Source organism: Artemia sp. Qi Xiang Cuo, chromosome 3, assembly GCF_049724085.1.
Source record: "Artemia sp. Qi Xiang Cuo chromosome 3, ASM4972408v1, whole genome shotgun sequence".
NCBI classification, from domain to species: Eukaryota; Metazoa; Arthropoda; class Branchiopoda; order Anostraca; family Artemiidae; genus Artemia; species Artemia sp. Qi Xiang Cuo.
In genome coordinates this window covers 69,964,246-69,979,861 of record NC_142796.1, presented here as the reverse complement: position 1 = coordinate 69,979,861, position 15,616 = coordinate 69,964,246, and the positions used below count along the sequence as shown (strand labels likewise).

The 15,616-nt window shown below is 34.9% G+C and overlaps 2 protein-coding genes across 2 annotated transcripts in view; one reads left to right on the top strand and one right to left on the bottom strand.

The window, feature by feature from the left end:
• The window catches only part of LOC148954479 (chromatin remodeling protein domino-like), a 51,005-nt gene extending 38,437 nt beyond the window's left edge, over window positions 1-12,568 (top strand). Inside the window, exons 6-12 of the mRNA XM_089087251.1 lie at window positions 267-472; window positions 4,451-4,570; window positions 4,607-4,779; window positions 6,661-6,863; window positions 8,574-8,743; window positions 10,431-10,574; window positions 12,329-12,568. Coding sequence (XP_088943377.1) covers window positions 267-472; window positions 4,451-4,570; window positions 4,607-4,779; window positions 6,661-6,863; window positions 8,574-8,743; window positions 10,431-10,574; window positions 12,329-12,511 — 1,199 coding nt within the window. The 3' untranslated portion in view covers window positions 12,512-12,568. The remainder of the gene's footprint in view (window positions 1-266; window positions 473-4,450; window positions 4,571-4,606; window positions 4,780-6,660; window positions 6,864-8,573; window positions 8,744-10,430; window positions 10,575-12,328) is intronic.
• LOC148954476 (uncharacterized) overlaps window positions 1-15,616 on the bottom strand; it is a 641,124-nt gene that overhangs the window by 187,464 nt on the left and 438,044 nt on the right. The gene's annotated exons all lie outside the window — the stretch shown is intronic.

Below are 15,616 nucleotides of genomic sequence, written 5' to 3'. Positions count from 1 at the left end.
TTGTTCGGATTCCTTGTCCAAGCTCTACAAGTTATGGCAAGACCGCTCATTCAAGTTTAACAAATAAAATTATAGTGGACGAGATAGGGTGATTCTTCAAGGTACCGCATCCTCTTATCTCTTTCAATTAAAAATTAGACCACGTGTTTGTATATTTCTATTATCTTTTTTACATAATAGAGAGAGAACACTAAATAAAATAGAGAACTAAGTATCACAGTAGAATAAAGAGAGAAAGAGAGCAAAGCTAAATATTTGATTTTCAGGAGAGGGGTTAACTGCAAGGCAGCCAATTATCCCACCCTCAACTGAGCCAAACAGAACAAATGGACATTTGCTTCAACTTCCCCGTAGTTTCAATCAAACAGGAAATGGAGAACAAAAACTGAGTTTGAGCGTGCCTCCCAGCTCTACCCCTCCACAAACGCCTATTAGAATTATCACTTCGGTTAACAGACAGCCTTCAATATCGGTATGTATTGTTGTTTTTAGTAAACGAGTTTTAAAGAGGATCACACACCTTCCACAGCTCGTCATAAATAGAACTGATTTGTTTTTTAATAAATAGAAATGATTGTTCGTAAACTAGACAATTTCCATGTCCATAAAATCTGAATAGTTGCATACCGAACGAAAGAAAAGTCATAAAAAGTTCCGATTTTTAGGTATAAATAGACCGAAGATAGAGTTAAGGGGAAACAAATGTTTTAATTTTGAAACCCATGGTATTTTAAACACCCAGGTGTAAACAAGGTTTGACAAAAAAATTTTTAATGTATTTTAAACAATTTTGGTCATGTAGTTGATTATCGTTAGCTTCTTTACTTTATTATATCCTGTCATGTCAAGGGAAGACCCAGTAGTGATTTTATAATCCTGCCGTAACTACCCCAACTAATTTAACCTTGGTTTTCTATGCCTCCAGGATCCGGTAACGATAAATTTTTATTGCTTTGAATATTAATTCCTTTAAAAGAAAGGGAAGAAACAAGAGCAAAACACTCTTCGGGTTCCAGTGAGGGCCTGCGTGTTCTAGTCCTTGTTTTCGGATTCTGCTATAACTGTAACAATCGGTTTAGGCTTGATTTTCTATTCCTTCCTTATACGGTAGTGGTAAATATCTAATCCTCATGTTTATATTGCATTCTTTCAAAAAAGGGGGGATACATTTGTGGTCCCCACAGGACCCCGCTTGTTGTGCTACGTCACATAAGGTGATTTTTTTTTTATTTCCTTTTTGTACAGTTCTTGCATAATTGAAATATATACTTAAGGTACTTCAAGTGTATAATAAACGACACAAATATCTTCAGACGAAGTATTTTGAACAACCTCACAGAATACATAATTATCAAATAAAGCGGTGAAAAGGGGGCTCTTAGAAGATGCCAGCTTGGTAAACAATTTTGACGACGCAGTATATAGCTGTATACAGTTTCGATCCTTAGGTGTGTGTAGGGGGAGGGGGTATTAACGAGTGTTTTGAAGCTTTATTTTTCTTTTTTCTCAGTAGAGGGAGTATTACCCGTATCAGGATAGATTATTCCTTAAATCCGTCTTAGCCAAGTCTGCAGGTCTGGGGTTCAATCGTCTTACCTGCGTTTTTAGGGTTTCAACTGTCTTCATATGTTCATTAGGGAAAGTGGGCTGTCACACTTTTAATGCGAAATTTCCGCCTAAAAAAAGAGAGAAGAAATTTTGAAAAACAAATGCTCACGGGCAATATTGGAAAACTTGTATGGTTATATCTTGAAACTGAAAATACTTTTTAAAATTTTGAGAGTTTTATAGTTATTATCTGCTTTGTCTAAATTCCTTCGTAAATTTAAGAAAAAGAAGCCAAGTGGTAAAGAAAACTAAGCTCTTCATCTGACTCTACGGAGCCATTGTCCCTGGAAAATGACTAGAAATAGAAGTAAATCTTTAATTCTTTAGTTAAAATCAGTTCTTTTAAAAATAAATTAGTTTTGTTTTTTTACTAATAAAGGAAGTTTTATAAATGTTTTTAAATTAGTTTAGTGTTTTTGCAATATAAATTAAAAAAGTTTAACATTTTAGAAACTAGTTTGATCAATTGTGTGATTAAAATCTTTGATAACGGAATTTTCTATTTGCAGTGGCGTTTGTGCGGAAGATTGACAATAAAAAAATGTAACGAAAACGAAGCACAATAAAAGTGGATTTAGAAGAGTGAAATTAAATAAATATTGTTTGAGAATATGTGAAGTGTCATTCTATATGACTGACCGGTAGCGGTAACACTGAAGAACAGCGGTAACTTTATATACTCCGTCGATTAGTTTAATACATTTTCCTTTATCGTGTTTGGTGTACAGGACAATTGGAGGTTTTCTGTATATCAATGTACATTTTATTCCCTTTTCTCACTAAAAAAAATTATGTAATATCAAAATCGTTTTTATCATTCCCTTGATGCATGAAACTTCTTCTTTGTGCAAATCGAATGCTTATTAATAAAAGTAGAAGAAAAAAAACTAAATAAAATTGATTGTCATTTCCAATTTGGAAATTGGAAAACATATTTTCTTAATAATTACTTAGAATAACAATGAAAAATTCTCAGTAAAATGACAGTATAACAAAAAGATAATCCAGTAATAGATAAATATAAAGAAAAAAGACAAATTTAATAACAGAATAGAAGTAGTATTAAAGAAAAACTTAAAAAAAAAAAATTTAGAAATTTGCTTATGTATATTTTGTTCCTTTTTTCGAGTCGGACAAAAATTGGGGGGGGGAGATTCTTTGTGTCAAACAAATGCTTATTAATAAAAGTAAAAAGCCCAATAGCGTAATTTTTTTTTTTTTTTTTTTTTTATATAAGGAAAATGCAAGTTATCTTTTTCAAATAATTTTAGATTGTCACGTCCAACTTTGAAGATTTAAAATAGATTCCAATCGCCGGGCAAAATGGAATAAATTTACTCAATCAAATTTGTGAATTAGTTTGGGGCTTATAAAAACACTACACATTATGCAAACGTTGCTATTATGAAAGCTTTGTGCACAGCTTCCCTCGTGATCATTAAAGCTTACAAATTGCTTCATTTCTTCTGTTCAACTGTACTAGACTGTATTATTTATATTTGTTTCTTAATTCCCATTCACAATGAGATGTAACAAATATCGAGATTTTACTAGCCTAATTAGAAATACGCTAGCATAATTAGAACCTAATTAGAAAATTTTCAGTCGGTCAGAAGATTCCGTAAAAAATTAGCCTAATTAGTTTTTACGGCATTTTCTGACCAGCTGAAAATTTTCTGCTTGACGCAAATTAGCAATAGACGTATCTCAGAATTGTTGAAATCTCAGTGTGAATGGGCCTTTAGATGTCTCAATCTGACCTCCAAATTTAATGTGGCTTTTATTTTGCTATGTTTGTTTTTTCCTGTTTTATTCTTCGTTTGTTTTGTTTTTATAGGTCATTCAGATATTATAGATATATTAAAAATTAAGTTATGAATATATTAAAAATGAGTTTGGCCTTTGTTTGAGTCCATTTTTTATTTTTGTTTTATTTTGTGCTTGGTTTTGTCCCCTTGGTAGCACAATGGATAGATATTCTGCTAGTCAATACGGGAGCGTATGATTTCCGCTGTCGCCTGTCTGGGCGACAGATTTGCCACCTGCCCTTGTATAGGAGACACAGTAGCTGAAATGTCAATTCGACGGTCTATGCACTATCAGTGGCTCTAAAAGATCTTCATCCCTTTTACCTTTCCTGGCTGATCCATGGGCTTTTAGCCCTGATAGTCCCCTTTATAGTAACATGGGACTTGGTATATGTTCCTTCTTCCTTTCTTCCTTCTTTTAAGTGCTGAATTTATATAAATGTCTTCAAATCAATAAAAGTCGATAAATCTAAAAAAAAAGTAAAGAACTAAATTTTCCAGGGTAAACCTGTGGTGCTAAAAATATAATTAAAGCAAAAAGGGTGACATGTTTTAGGCTAAACCTAACTGCTGCATAGATAGATGGGTCTGGAGTATCTTTATCCTTTTATCTATACCTGGTTGATTCATGGGCTATTAGCCCTGGTAGTCCCATATTTAGTAACGTAAGGATTGGTATATGCTCTTTTTTTCCTTCTCTTAAGTGCGGAATTCATATAAATGTCTTCCAATCACTGTATGTCAAATAAAGGTCAATAAATGTCAAAAAAAGTCAACAAATAACTTCCAGGATAATACTCCGGTGCTGAAGAGATGAACAAAAGCAAAAAGAGTGACTTGTTATAGGTAAACCTAACTGTAGCATGGATCAATGGATCTGGAGGATCCTTTCCTGGCTTATCCACGGGCTATTAGGCCTGGTAGTTCCATTTTTAGTAACATAGGGCTATGTATGTGCTCATTCTATCTTTCTTCCTTCTATTAATTGCGAAATTCGTATAAAAGACTTCAGGTTTATAAATGAATTGTTCCAGGATAATACTGTGGAGCTGAAAAGAAAAATGGAGCGAAAAGAGAGGCTAGTGTTTTTGGCTAAACTGAACAAGCTCAAATATGCTGCCTGTCCTGTTTATGGGGAAGATGTTCAAAATCTGGTCTCCATTTTGCCTACCTCAAACTAACCCGTTCAGTCCCTTCGACATGCTGATCAACCTTGGTCTGTTTCTGGGTCTGTGAATGTTAGTAATGCCATTGCTTTTAGAGGGTTGAGTCGTAAAAGCTTTTGGAGTCGTACGACCAAATTAGAAAATCTGGTTAGGACTCCCGAAGAGCTTGCTCAAGAACTAACAAATATTTTAACTAGGTAAGCTATTTTTGTTTTATTTCATGTCTTTGTCCTCTGAAATCCTCTCTTAAATTTTATTTTATCTTAGTCATCGTTGCTAACTAGTGTAACCTATTGTTTTTGTAGTCAGACATAGCCAAATTCAATTCAGTAGGCTGCCTATTGACACTTCAGATTTTACAAACACAAGTCCCAGCGAATGCTGTTTGTTGATCATAGATAAGCTCTAAAATGTAGATATGTTACAAGACCAGCCTTTTCCTTTTAAGTAAAGAGCAATGTCAAAATTAAAAATACGCCGATCCGAGGGGGGGGGGGGGCATTTACTCCAAGCACTTTAATTCACTAGTCAGGTTTCTGGTAATTATTATTTACCAGAAAGGTTTCAGAATAATATTGATCCTTGTTCTCTAAAAACAAAAGAGCAAAAAAGCCAGTTACACTTAATGGGGAAGGGGGCTCCCCTCCCTTAGATCTTGAAAAATACTTTTATCTGGTATTCCCATGGAAAAATGCTCCTTTTTGGGGATTTTCATTTAAAAAAAAGAATTGCCACTCCCCCCCCCCCCCCCAAAAAAAATCGTTACTTGGCACCACTGATAAAAGTTCAATTACGTTACAATAGACCACATAAAAAAAATATCTAAAAATTATAATCTGCAACATTGACATTTCTACTAGTATTGAGAAAAAAAAAACAGTTGTAATCAGAATATATCTTTGGTTTTCGAAGTATATTCCAAATTTTGTATAGCGCGGGGGGGCAACATTCTGGTTTTTAGATGCGCAAAAGGAAAGCATCGTGGGGTCCTGTATGATGTAAAAATGTTTTTCTACTGTGAATCAGTCAAAAACGCTGGCCCAGCTAATTTTGCCTTAGTCAAGACTAATTTTCTACCTTGGTGGATGAAAGTATTTTTGAAATTAGAGGGCGAAATTACATTATTGATTGGTTTCAACATTTAAGCAAGTACTAAACCCTGATTGCTTACATTAGGAATCCCCATTTCACCGTAAGTAGACTCCCCCCCCCCATACGTGACACCCTTGCCGCTTATATCCCGTTTATCCAATATACTTCCCACAGCGGATTGAATGAGCTTAGGTGATCTAATGGTTTTGCCTTATTTTGAAATTCACCGGTGGTGAGGTTTTCGTAAGAGGAATAACATGTTAATATAGTTTCCTATTTTTAAACGTTTTAAATAGCCTACCTTCTTTTCATTATTATTTATTATTATCATTATTATTTTTTAGCAACGTAGTTTTTACTTAAAATTGCTAAAATGATGTGCTATGAAATATCAATGTACAATGGCAAAAGTCAACAAATAAATATTTACACTAATGGCTAATAATTGATTGAGTCATCCGTAAGACAGTCTACAATTAAGCTGTTACATTGAACTGAAAAAAAAAAAATACGCCTAAGGTTATTGTCTGACATTTCCATACTTTGGAAATAATTGCAAAAAACCCTTTGCCAAGCTGTTCTCAAGGAGAGGATAATATAGATCAGGATGATCAAAATGTAATTGAAACTACATTGTCCGGTTGATTCTCCCTTTGAGGACAGCTTGGAAAATGATTTTGGCTATTATATCAGAAGCAGGAAAAATTTCAGATACGACCTTGTGGCGTGACACTGAAGACATTACACCCGTTTCTCAAAATTCTTTGTTTCTTTATTCCAAAATTGACCCTAGTAAGTTTATTCAAAATAATAGTTTTTATTATCAAAATTATTAAATAATGTTAATTAATTATTAATAATAACATAATTAAATAATGATTATATAATAAATAAGTAATCATAAAAATAATTAAAACCTTTACCAGTTTTTTCTTAATTTTGAAATTGACCCTATTAAGTTAATTCAAAATAATGGTTATTTTAAGATTCACATTTGTTGTTCCTGGAGCAATGGCACCGTTCATTAAAATGCATGCTAGTCACACGCCCCCTTCAAGGCTATGGCGCGAACAACGAAGAGAATTCATCTTCAAAAACGAGCTGACTGTCCCTGGAACTATTTTACATACCACAGCCAGTGCTATGATGACTCAATTTCCGGATTCTCGACTCATCCAATATGATTGTGGTAAGAAGTGTTAAGATTCTATAGTTGTTAATCCTGTTCCATTACTTACACTGGAGCGCAAATTTTTTAGTGAAATCGGGCACGTACCTTTTGTAGTTTCTGTAGCATTTCGGTATTTCAAAAATTTCAATATTTTATATATTTTAATTATATACGAGCTTTAATAAAACAGAAATTCTATATGTTATTCAATAATAATTTAATTAGTTATATTTAATCAATTTATTTTGAATAGACTATAACTATATAAATAATTTATTAATTTACATATATAAATGTATGTGGAATCTACCAGGTAGAATGTAGATTCGGTGTTGGGAAGCTTGCTTGTCTCATCTTGTCAGCCGGCATGTAATATACCAAGAGTGGGGAGCAGGTCTTTGAGATCGTCAGTGATTCATGAAAATGTAGGAATAGTAGTGACAATATACTGTTTCTTCTCATTCCTGTTATTGTTTTTTGCCAAACTGCATATGAATATATTTCAAATATTCTTCTTAGCTTTTTGGCTTCTTAGCTTCTATATTTATAGTTTCAAAAAATACGCTTGAACGTTGAGCAGTGTTCAACTAGAGAAATTATGAATTGCCGTTGTGATTAGCGCTATAGTTCTGTGAAATTGGGTTTTATCAACGAGTTTGACCATTAATGTGGTGCGAGTATTACCTTTTGGGAATATTCCCTACTTATAGATTAGGAATTCCCTACCTATAGGGAATATTCTTGTAAGCAGGACAAATTCAAAGACAATCAAGGGCTCAGGGTTAAGTGCTCCCATTGCACTTCCTTGCTCAAGAGCCACGAAACGGAGGTCAGCACAACCGGTTTGGATTATCGAGGCGCACCCCCTTTACTTTATATAACGTAAAGGGATAAAAGGCACCTATGAAATGCATTCTTTAGGCAAGGTAGAAATTCCATAATCTTAAACTCAAATTACTTACAGAATTTTGTTTTATTTGGGGGGAGGTGAACGGACTCAATTATGGGGAATATTACTTTTTAGGTCTTATATATTTAAATAATTTATAATAAAATTAAAATTTCAAAATGTTTTATTAAAACCGCTTACGTGGATTGGTATGCAAGGAGCCATTTCTGACAACCTTTATCTGGACCCAGGAATAGTTATGGAGAAAAAAATTAATGTACCTATTTTTCTAAAATTTTAAAAGTAATTTGTATCTAATAAAATCTCATATTATAGGGGCTAATTTTTTATTTCTTTCTAAATGTATGTGAAATATACCAGATAGAATGTAGGGGGGGGGGGGTGTTGACCCTACTTGTCTCATCTTGTCAAGCCGACATGTGATGTACCAAGATTAGAGAACTGGGGAGTGGGGAGCTGGTTGTTTGGTTCGCTAGTGGCTCATAAAAGTGTAGGTCTAGGAGAAACAATATAATTGTCTCTTCTCATTCCTGTTATTGTTTTTCGCCTAACTGCATATAGATATGTATTATTTGGAGGGGGGGGAATGACGGACTCAATTACGGAAATTTTTGTTATTTATAATATTTAGTTTTTTTTTTTATGGAACTTTAATTTTGGAAGAGGGATTTTGAACATGGTGGAACTCCTGGCATGGTTTTTTTTACCGTTTCTCAAAAACTTCAGTACCGGCAACCCCCCCCCCCCCCTTTTTTAAATTTTCAAAACAAATGTTAATTGTCTGAGCATCTTGCCTACGGACTGATATTACTTTTCAGGTAAACTGCAAATGTTGGATCGGTTATTGCGTGATTTGAAAGTGGGCAAACATCGAGTCTTAATATTTACACAAATGACGCGAATGTTGGACGTTCTTGAAAGTTTTTTAACATTCCATGGGCATACTTACCTCAGACTAGATGGCTCTACCAAAATTGATCAAAGACAGGTTTGTATCCTATTCATATACGAAATATCAGTATACTAATTATTTTTTTTGTCGTGTCTTGTAGTGGCACAGAGGGATTCATCTCTGCTTGGGCTTAGGAAGCCCGGCAAGACTTTCATACCTAGACATGTATGTCTAGCCTTGCACTTACTTAAGCATGGAAGTTCAGCTAGAAATGCATGTGAACTCTTAAGCATAGATGATAAATATAGTGCAAAAGAGGCTTCATTATTAGTAGACTTTGAACTATTAGACACAGTTCTAAACTCTGGAACTCGATGCTTAGCTGCAGTTTGTTGCAGCTAATAAAGCCCGTAGTAACCAAAATCTTCGGAACGCCTTTTGAAAAAAAGTCTTTAGAAAAAAAAGTCTGATTTCAGGAATGGTAACTTATTTTGACTAGTCTTATGACAAAGTTCGTTTCGAAAAAAAGTGGGAATTTAAAAAAAATATCCTTTAAACACCTCGAAAATGGTATTGGATCGAAATGAAAACTTCATTATTGGACTATTAATAGCCAAAAACCCCTCATAGGCGAATTACAGTCCCCTATCTTGAGAAACCAGGAAAATCTATTACGCATCAGAATGTCTGGACAGATACATGTCTGTCCAGACATTCTGGACAGACACATGTCTATCCAGGAGAGAACGCATAAATATAACAATAACGCATCTGAACGTCGCTTAAGATATTTATTGTGGGCAACTTTCCGATATCTCTGTGTTCAGAATAAAATACAGTGACAATTTTATCAATTCGCGAAATAAGAATTCAACGATTACTGATAAGGAATTTTCAATTAAAAAGAAAGAAATAACAGCAGCTGTTCAGGCTACCAGATAATTAACTAACAAAGTTTGGAATTTGCCTATTTCAGATTCTTAATAAATGGGAAAGAACTTAGCAGATAATTACATAGTTGGCTAGGATAAACAGTTACCTTTGGATTAACTTTTTCAAAGAAAATAATTCAGCTATTTTTGGGAATCTATCCAAATTTTAACTCCTGAAACTCTTGAGAGTATTGATCGCCAAGATAAAGCCATTTCTAAAATTACTGTTGTAATTACCATATTTGCTACCAGAGGGCGTAAGATGCCAGAAGCGTAGTACAAAGAGCATAAACAAATCTTGAAATCCAGATTAAAAAAAAAAAAAAACAATTAACATCAAGCAAATAAAATCAACTACAAATAAATCACTATATAATAAATTTAGCTTACGGGTAAACTGCCACCTAACTCCTATCTCTCTCTCTCTCTCTCTCTCTCTCTCTCTCTCTCTCTCTCTCTCTCTCTCTCTCTCTCTCCCTCCCTCTCTCTCTCTCTCCCTCTCATTCTCTCTCTCCTCTCTCCTCTCACTCATTCCCTCCGCCCTTCTCTCTCACTCTCCCGTTTTTTCTCTCCCTTTCTTACTTGTCTTCGCCGTCCGATATCCACCCCCCTTTTACTGTATTAGAAACAATGATTTTTAAATTTTTTCAAGTATAATGGAAGTTATAAATGCATGTAACTTGATTTTAAATGTTTCTTTCTCTTCTACTGCTTTTGAAATGATGCTTTCTAATTTGTTCTCCTAGCTTTTTGGCAAAGAGGAAAAAATAACCCACTGATCACTCATTAGTCTTCTCTTTTTCCCAAATTTAGAAGTCCCAAAATAGTCGATTTGATGTTTTGAATATTAGGCATTAATGGAAAGATTCAATTCGGACAAGCGGATTGTTTGCTTCATTTTATCAACAAGAAGCGGTGGAATTGGTGTGAATTTAACTGGAGCTGACACAGTAGTCTTCTACGATTCGGATTGGAATCCTACAATGGATGCCCAGGTAATATTAATTATTAATGTTATTTATTAATAACTAACATTGTTAAGGTAATATACTTTTACGTCAAACACGGTTGTTGAAAGGCCTATGTAATGTACAATGTTTTTAATGCGTTGCAATACTAACACTAACCAAATTCTTAAAGGAACTTAAATAGATGAGACGACGCAGAATCACGGGTTTCCCAAAGGCCTTCTTTTTTAAAATCAGATAATATTCTGTTTAGTTTGTTTTTCGTTAAAAACATAACAATAGTTCAATTTGGTTTTACTGCAAACGCTAATCATAGTTGCGGTGTCAAACGTAACCTACTAGAGAATGAACTGTAGCCCATAGTAACCAAAAATTTGGAAACGTGTTTTGAAAGAAAAACGAAAAACTCATATTTTTCCTGTGGCGTCGAAGGACACCAATTATTCGCCTAGCTTTACACCTTAGTTGTTTTTAATTTGCCAAAACACATTTTGTGTTTGCGAAATTTTGTTCAAGCTGTTCAAAGTTTTGTTTCATGCAGTGAAATTATAAATGTATTTATTTTATAAAGATAAATACAAGATCAAGATCAATATATTATGAAATATATATGTATATATATATATTTATTTGTACCCGCTTACAGAAATAAAAAAAAAATCGTATTTAACTCTAAAGCTTAATTACCAGTATTCAGTTCACATAAACAGTTTAGTTAGTGAATCGTGAATTTTGCTGATAAATCGTTCTCAGAAATATAAAATGTTAAATATATAAAAGCACCAGTTTGATAGTACCGGGCGCAAAATTTTAAGAAAGAAAGTGCTGGTTAAAACTAGCAGCCTGGGTTCAACTGCTGGACAGGCCCAATTTTTTTTAAGCCGACGCAAAGGCCTTTGTGAAGAAGCTACGTTAATCCGGATGAAATGCTATGCAAAAATTAGCACAGAATGAGCTAAAAAACATGGTACCAAGCAGCTTAAGAAGGTATAGCTTTTCTTTGAAGGCGTAATTGCATTTTGGAAGCAACAGATTGTTAATGTTTGTATTTTTACGGATGGAAAGCGTGTTCATATGTAACTATTTAATTCTGCTTACTCATTTTTGCGGTTTAACTTGGCAACACTGACAAAAATATTTGATTAATAAATTGTTAGAATTGTATTATTATGAGTCTGAGGTGTTTGTGTGGGCGCTTTACCATAGGTTTAATTGGAATTAAAAATGGGCTGATGCTCAGAATAGTGCTACCCAACAGAGTTACGAAAGTTGAAAAGAAGCTTTATTTGAGTTTTTGAAAACAAGTTGGAATTTAATGCTCTTAAAACGGTTAAGATTCAACTTGTTTTATTTTTAACATGTTTAACTATATTTTAGCTTTTAATTATTTTTTTAGCATAAATAGATTCTTTTGGATTTAAGCTGCTGCTATAAAATGTTTACAAAAAGTTTGGCTAGTATGTAGAACATAGGTAGTTGAAAGACGTGAAAATGCACATTATGATTCTGTTCATTTTGAATCTGAGATTTGAATCTGATATGTAAATGTATATTCAGTTCTGATTCTGAGGTTCAGGATTCTATTGGGTCTAATAAGCATTTCAACAAATGTCATCACTAAGCGTAAATTAACAGTTTTATTAGTAAGTGGCGTCAAATTAAAAAAAAACGAAATGCAACACCCTAGAAAATGTTTTCTCAGAGGACACGAATACGTGTCACGGACACGTAAATGATTTTGAACCTCTAATTAACATTTTTTTTTTTTTTTTTTTGTCTAGGCTCAAGATATATGCCATCGGATTGGTCAGACAAGAGATGTGCATATATATCGCTTAATATCAGAGAAGACGATAGAAGAGAATATCCTGAAGAAAGCCAATCAAAAACGGCTACTGGGCGGTCTGGCCATTGAAGGAGGTAACTTCACAACGGCCTACTTTCAAGAAGCATTTTACACTTGATAATTATTTAGTGTTTTGGTCTTGAAAAAGGGTATATTCAGATACTGGAAAAATGAATTAGCGTTTTTACCAAAGTGTATGGGCAGCTTATAATGTTGGAAACTGTCGCAAGTCTCGGAAAAATCACTGAACACAATCTAGTGTTTGGCGTTTTCGCATTTTCCTCAATTTTTGCAATTTTTTGAAATGTTTTGCGATACACTAATTTTGCCTTATTATGAGAGAGAGAGATTTATTCTACACAATCAAACAATTTAACATAAGTTTAGCGGCCACCCCAAGAAGTAAAAACTTGTCCAAGGGGTTGGCAAAAATACACTAACGTAACAAAGCAATAAAAAAACGAAAAAAATAACCTATCTATATCACAGTCCCTGAACAGCACCACAAACCTTACACCTTAACATTTTCATCACATTTACTATCATATTCATAATCATCACCTCCGTATACGACAACGCTTTCAATAAGAACTTTATATGTCCCAGGGTATAACTTACAACCCCTGCCCTGAGGGCTGTGGGGGGAGGGGTTGTCATCCTTAAAGACCTAATTTCCAAAACTTTTAAGTACGTTGGATAAAATTGCTATCTAAAAATTTTGATTGGATGTGTTTTGTGAAAAGGTGGGCGAGAGAGGGGGGTTAGCTGCCCTTAAATCACTTTTGATTATTAAAAAGGGTACTAGTCCTTAGAATTTCGAAGTTTCTACGACAACGCCTTCTATAAAAACCTTATATGCCCCAGGGCATAACTTAAAACCCTTGCCCTGACGGTTGTGGGGGAGTGTCCACCTCAAAAACAAATTTTCTATCTGGAAATCAACTACGCTGAACAAAATGGCTATCTCAAAATTTTGATTGGATGTGTTTGGGGAAATGATGGGCGTGGGGGAGGGGGCTAGTTGCCCTCCAATCACTTTCGACTATTAAAAAGGGTACTAGCGCTTTGAATTTCCAGTCGAATGAGCCTTTTTTGAAGTTTCTACGACAACGCTTTCTATAAAAAACCTCATATGCCCCCAGGGTATAACACAAAACCCTTTCCCTGAGGGTTGTGGGGGAGTGTCCTCCACAAAAACATATTTCTATCTGGAAATCAACTACGCTGAACGAAATGTCTATCTAAAAATTTGGATTGGATGTGTTTGGGAGAATGATTGGCGTGGGGGGGGGCTAGTGGCCCTTTAATCACTTTCGACTATTAAAGAAGATACTAGCCCTTTAAATTTCCAATCGAATGAGCCTGTTTTGAAGTTTCTATGACAACGCCTTCTACAAAAACCTTATATGCCCCCAGGGTATAACTTAAAACCCTTGCCCTGAGGTTTGTGGTGGAGTGTCCTCCTCGAAAACATATTTTCTATTTGGAAATCAAGTACGCTGAACAAAATGGCTATCTGAACCTTTTGATTGTAGGTGTTTGGGGAAAGAATGGGCGTGGGGTGGGGGCGAGGTGCCCTCCAATCATTTTCGAATATTAGAAAAGCGTACTAGCCCTTTGAATTTCCAATTGAATGAACCTTTCTTGAATTTTCTACGACAACGCCTTCTCTAGAAACCTTATATACCCCAGGGCATAACTACGCCTTCTATAAAAAACCTTATATGCCCCCAGGGTATAACTTAAAACCCTTGCCCCAAGGGTTGTGGGGAAGTGTCCTCCTCAAAAAGATATTTTCTATCTGGAAATCAACTACGTTGACCAAAATGGCTATCTCAAAATTCTGATTGGATGCATTTGGGGGAATTATGGGCGTGGGGGGGGGGGGTTAGTTGCCCTCCAATCACTTTCGACTATTAAAAAATGCACTAGCCCTTTGAATTTCCAATCGAATGAGCCTTTTTTGAAGTTTCTATGACATCGCCTTCTATAAAAAAACCTTATATGCCCCCAGGGCATAACTTAAAACCCTTGCCCTGAGGGTTGTGGGGGAGTGTCCTCCTGAAAAAGATATTTTTTATCTGTAAATCAGCTACGCTGAACAAAATGGCTATATCAAAATTTTGATTGGACGTAGTTGGGGGAATGATGGGGGGGGGGGGTAGTTGCCCTCCAATCACTTTCAACTATTAAAAAGGGCACTAGCCACTCCAATTTCCGATCGAATGAGCCCTTTTCAAAGTTTTTCGTGACGACTCCTTCGACACGAAGTGCCCAGTATGGAGAAAAAACAAAAATTAACACATTGTGCCCACATCGGTCTTTACTTAGGCAGCGCTAGCGCGCTGCTTATGATATAAAAATGATTTTTTCATTTCTTAATGATAGTCTGTCACCCGAGAGCACAACTAAGGCAGATAGGCATGCAATAAGGATAATATCAGTTCTGTGAGCCATTTGAAGGCGATTGGCCATAGACCATATTATTGTTGCTTCTTTGGATTTGGTCACAACTTTTAAAACGATTTGTATTTCCTCCTCCCCCCCCCTCACCCCCTTTGAATATAAGATACACAGTTGATAGCACATAATTTTTTGTTTTTTGTCAGCATTATCTTGTATCTGGCTATAGACAAAAATGTGCAATTTAAATATCAAGCTGTACTAACCTACTGTTCCATGTGGATTGTAGGTAATCTGACCTATGATACAAGTACCCTTTTTCAGTTTCATGTTGTTTGCTTATTTGTTTTATTTAAAAAGAAATTCCACCAACAGGCTGATGTCAATTTTTTGGGGAAGAAGAAAATTTTTGTTTGAAGGTGGGGCTTCGGGGGGAGTGAAGCGGCAAAAATTAGTTTTGGGGCATATTTTTTTTATACTGAGGGATATAAAGGGATCTATCTAGGGAGGATGGGTCTATATTTTCCATCCTTTGTGGAAGTACGCTTGTTCACTTCTGTTTTTAGATGTTTTTGTTTTTATATTTATCTATGTTCGTAACTTCTTTACTCCCTATGTTTTGTGTATGAATGGGCTTTTGAATATGACATGATGGTTAGAGTACCGAGGACACTATAAACAAAATCCGAGTCTTTAAATTGGTTAAGTGGGAGCTTATAAATCATACACGTCTCAGAAATTATTTTAGGAACTCATATTTTTAATAATAAAACGTTCGATACAAGTGTTCCCTTTATCACCTAATGGGTGGCAAGCTTAA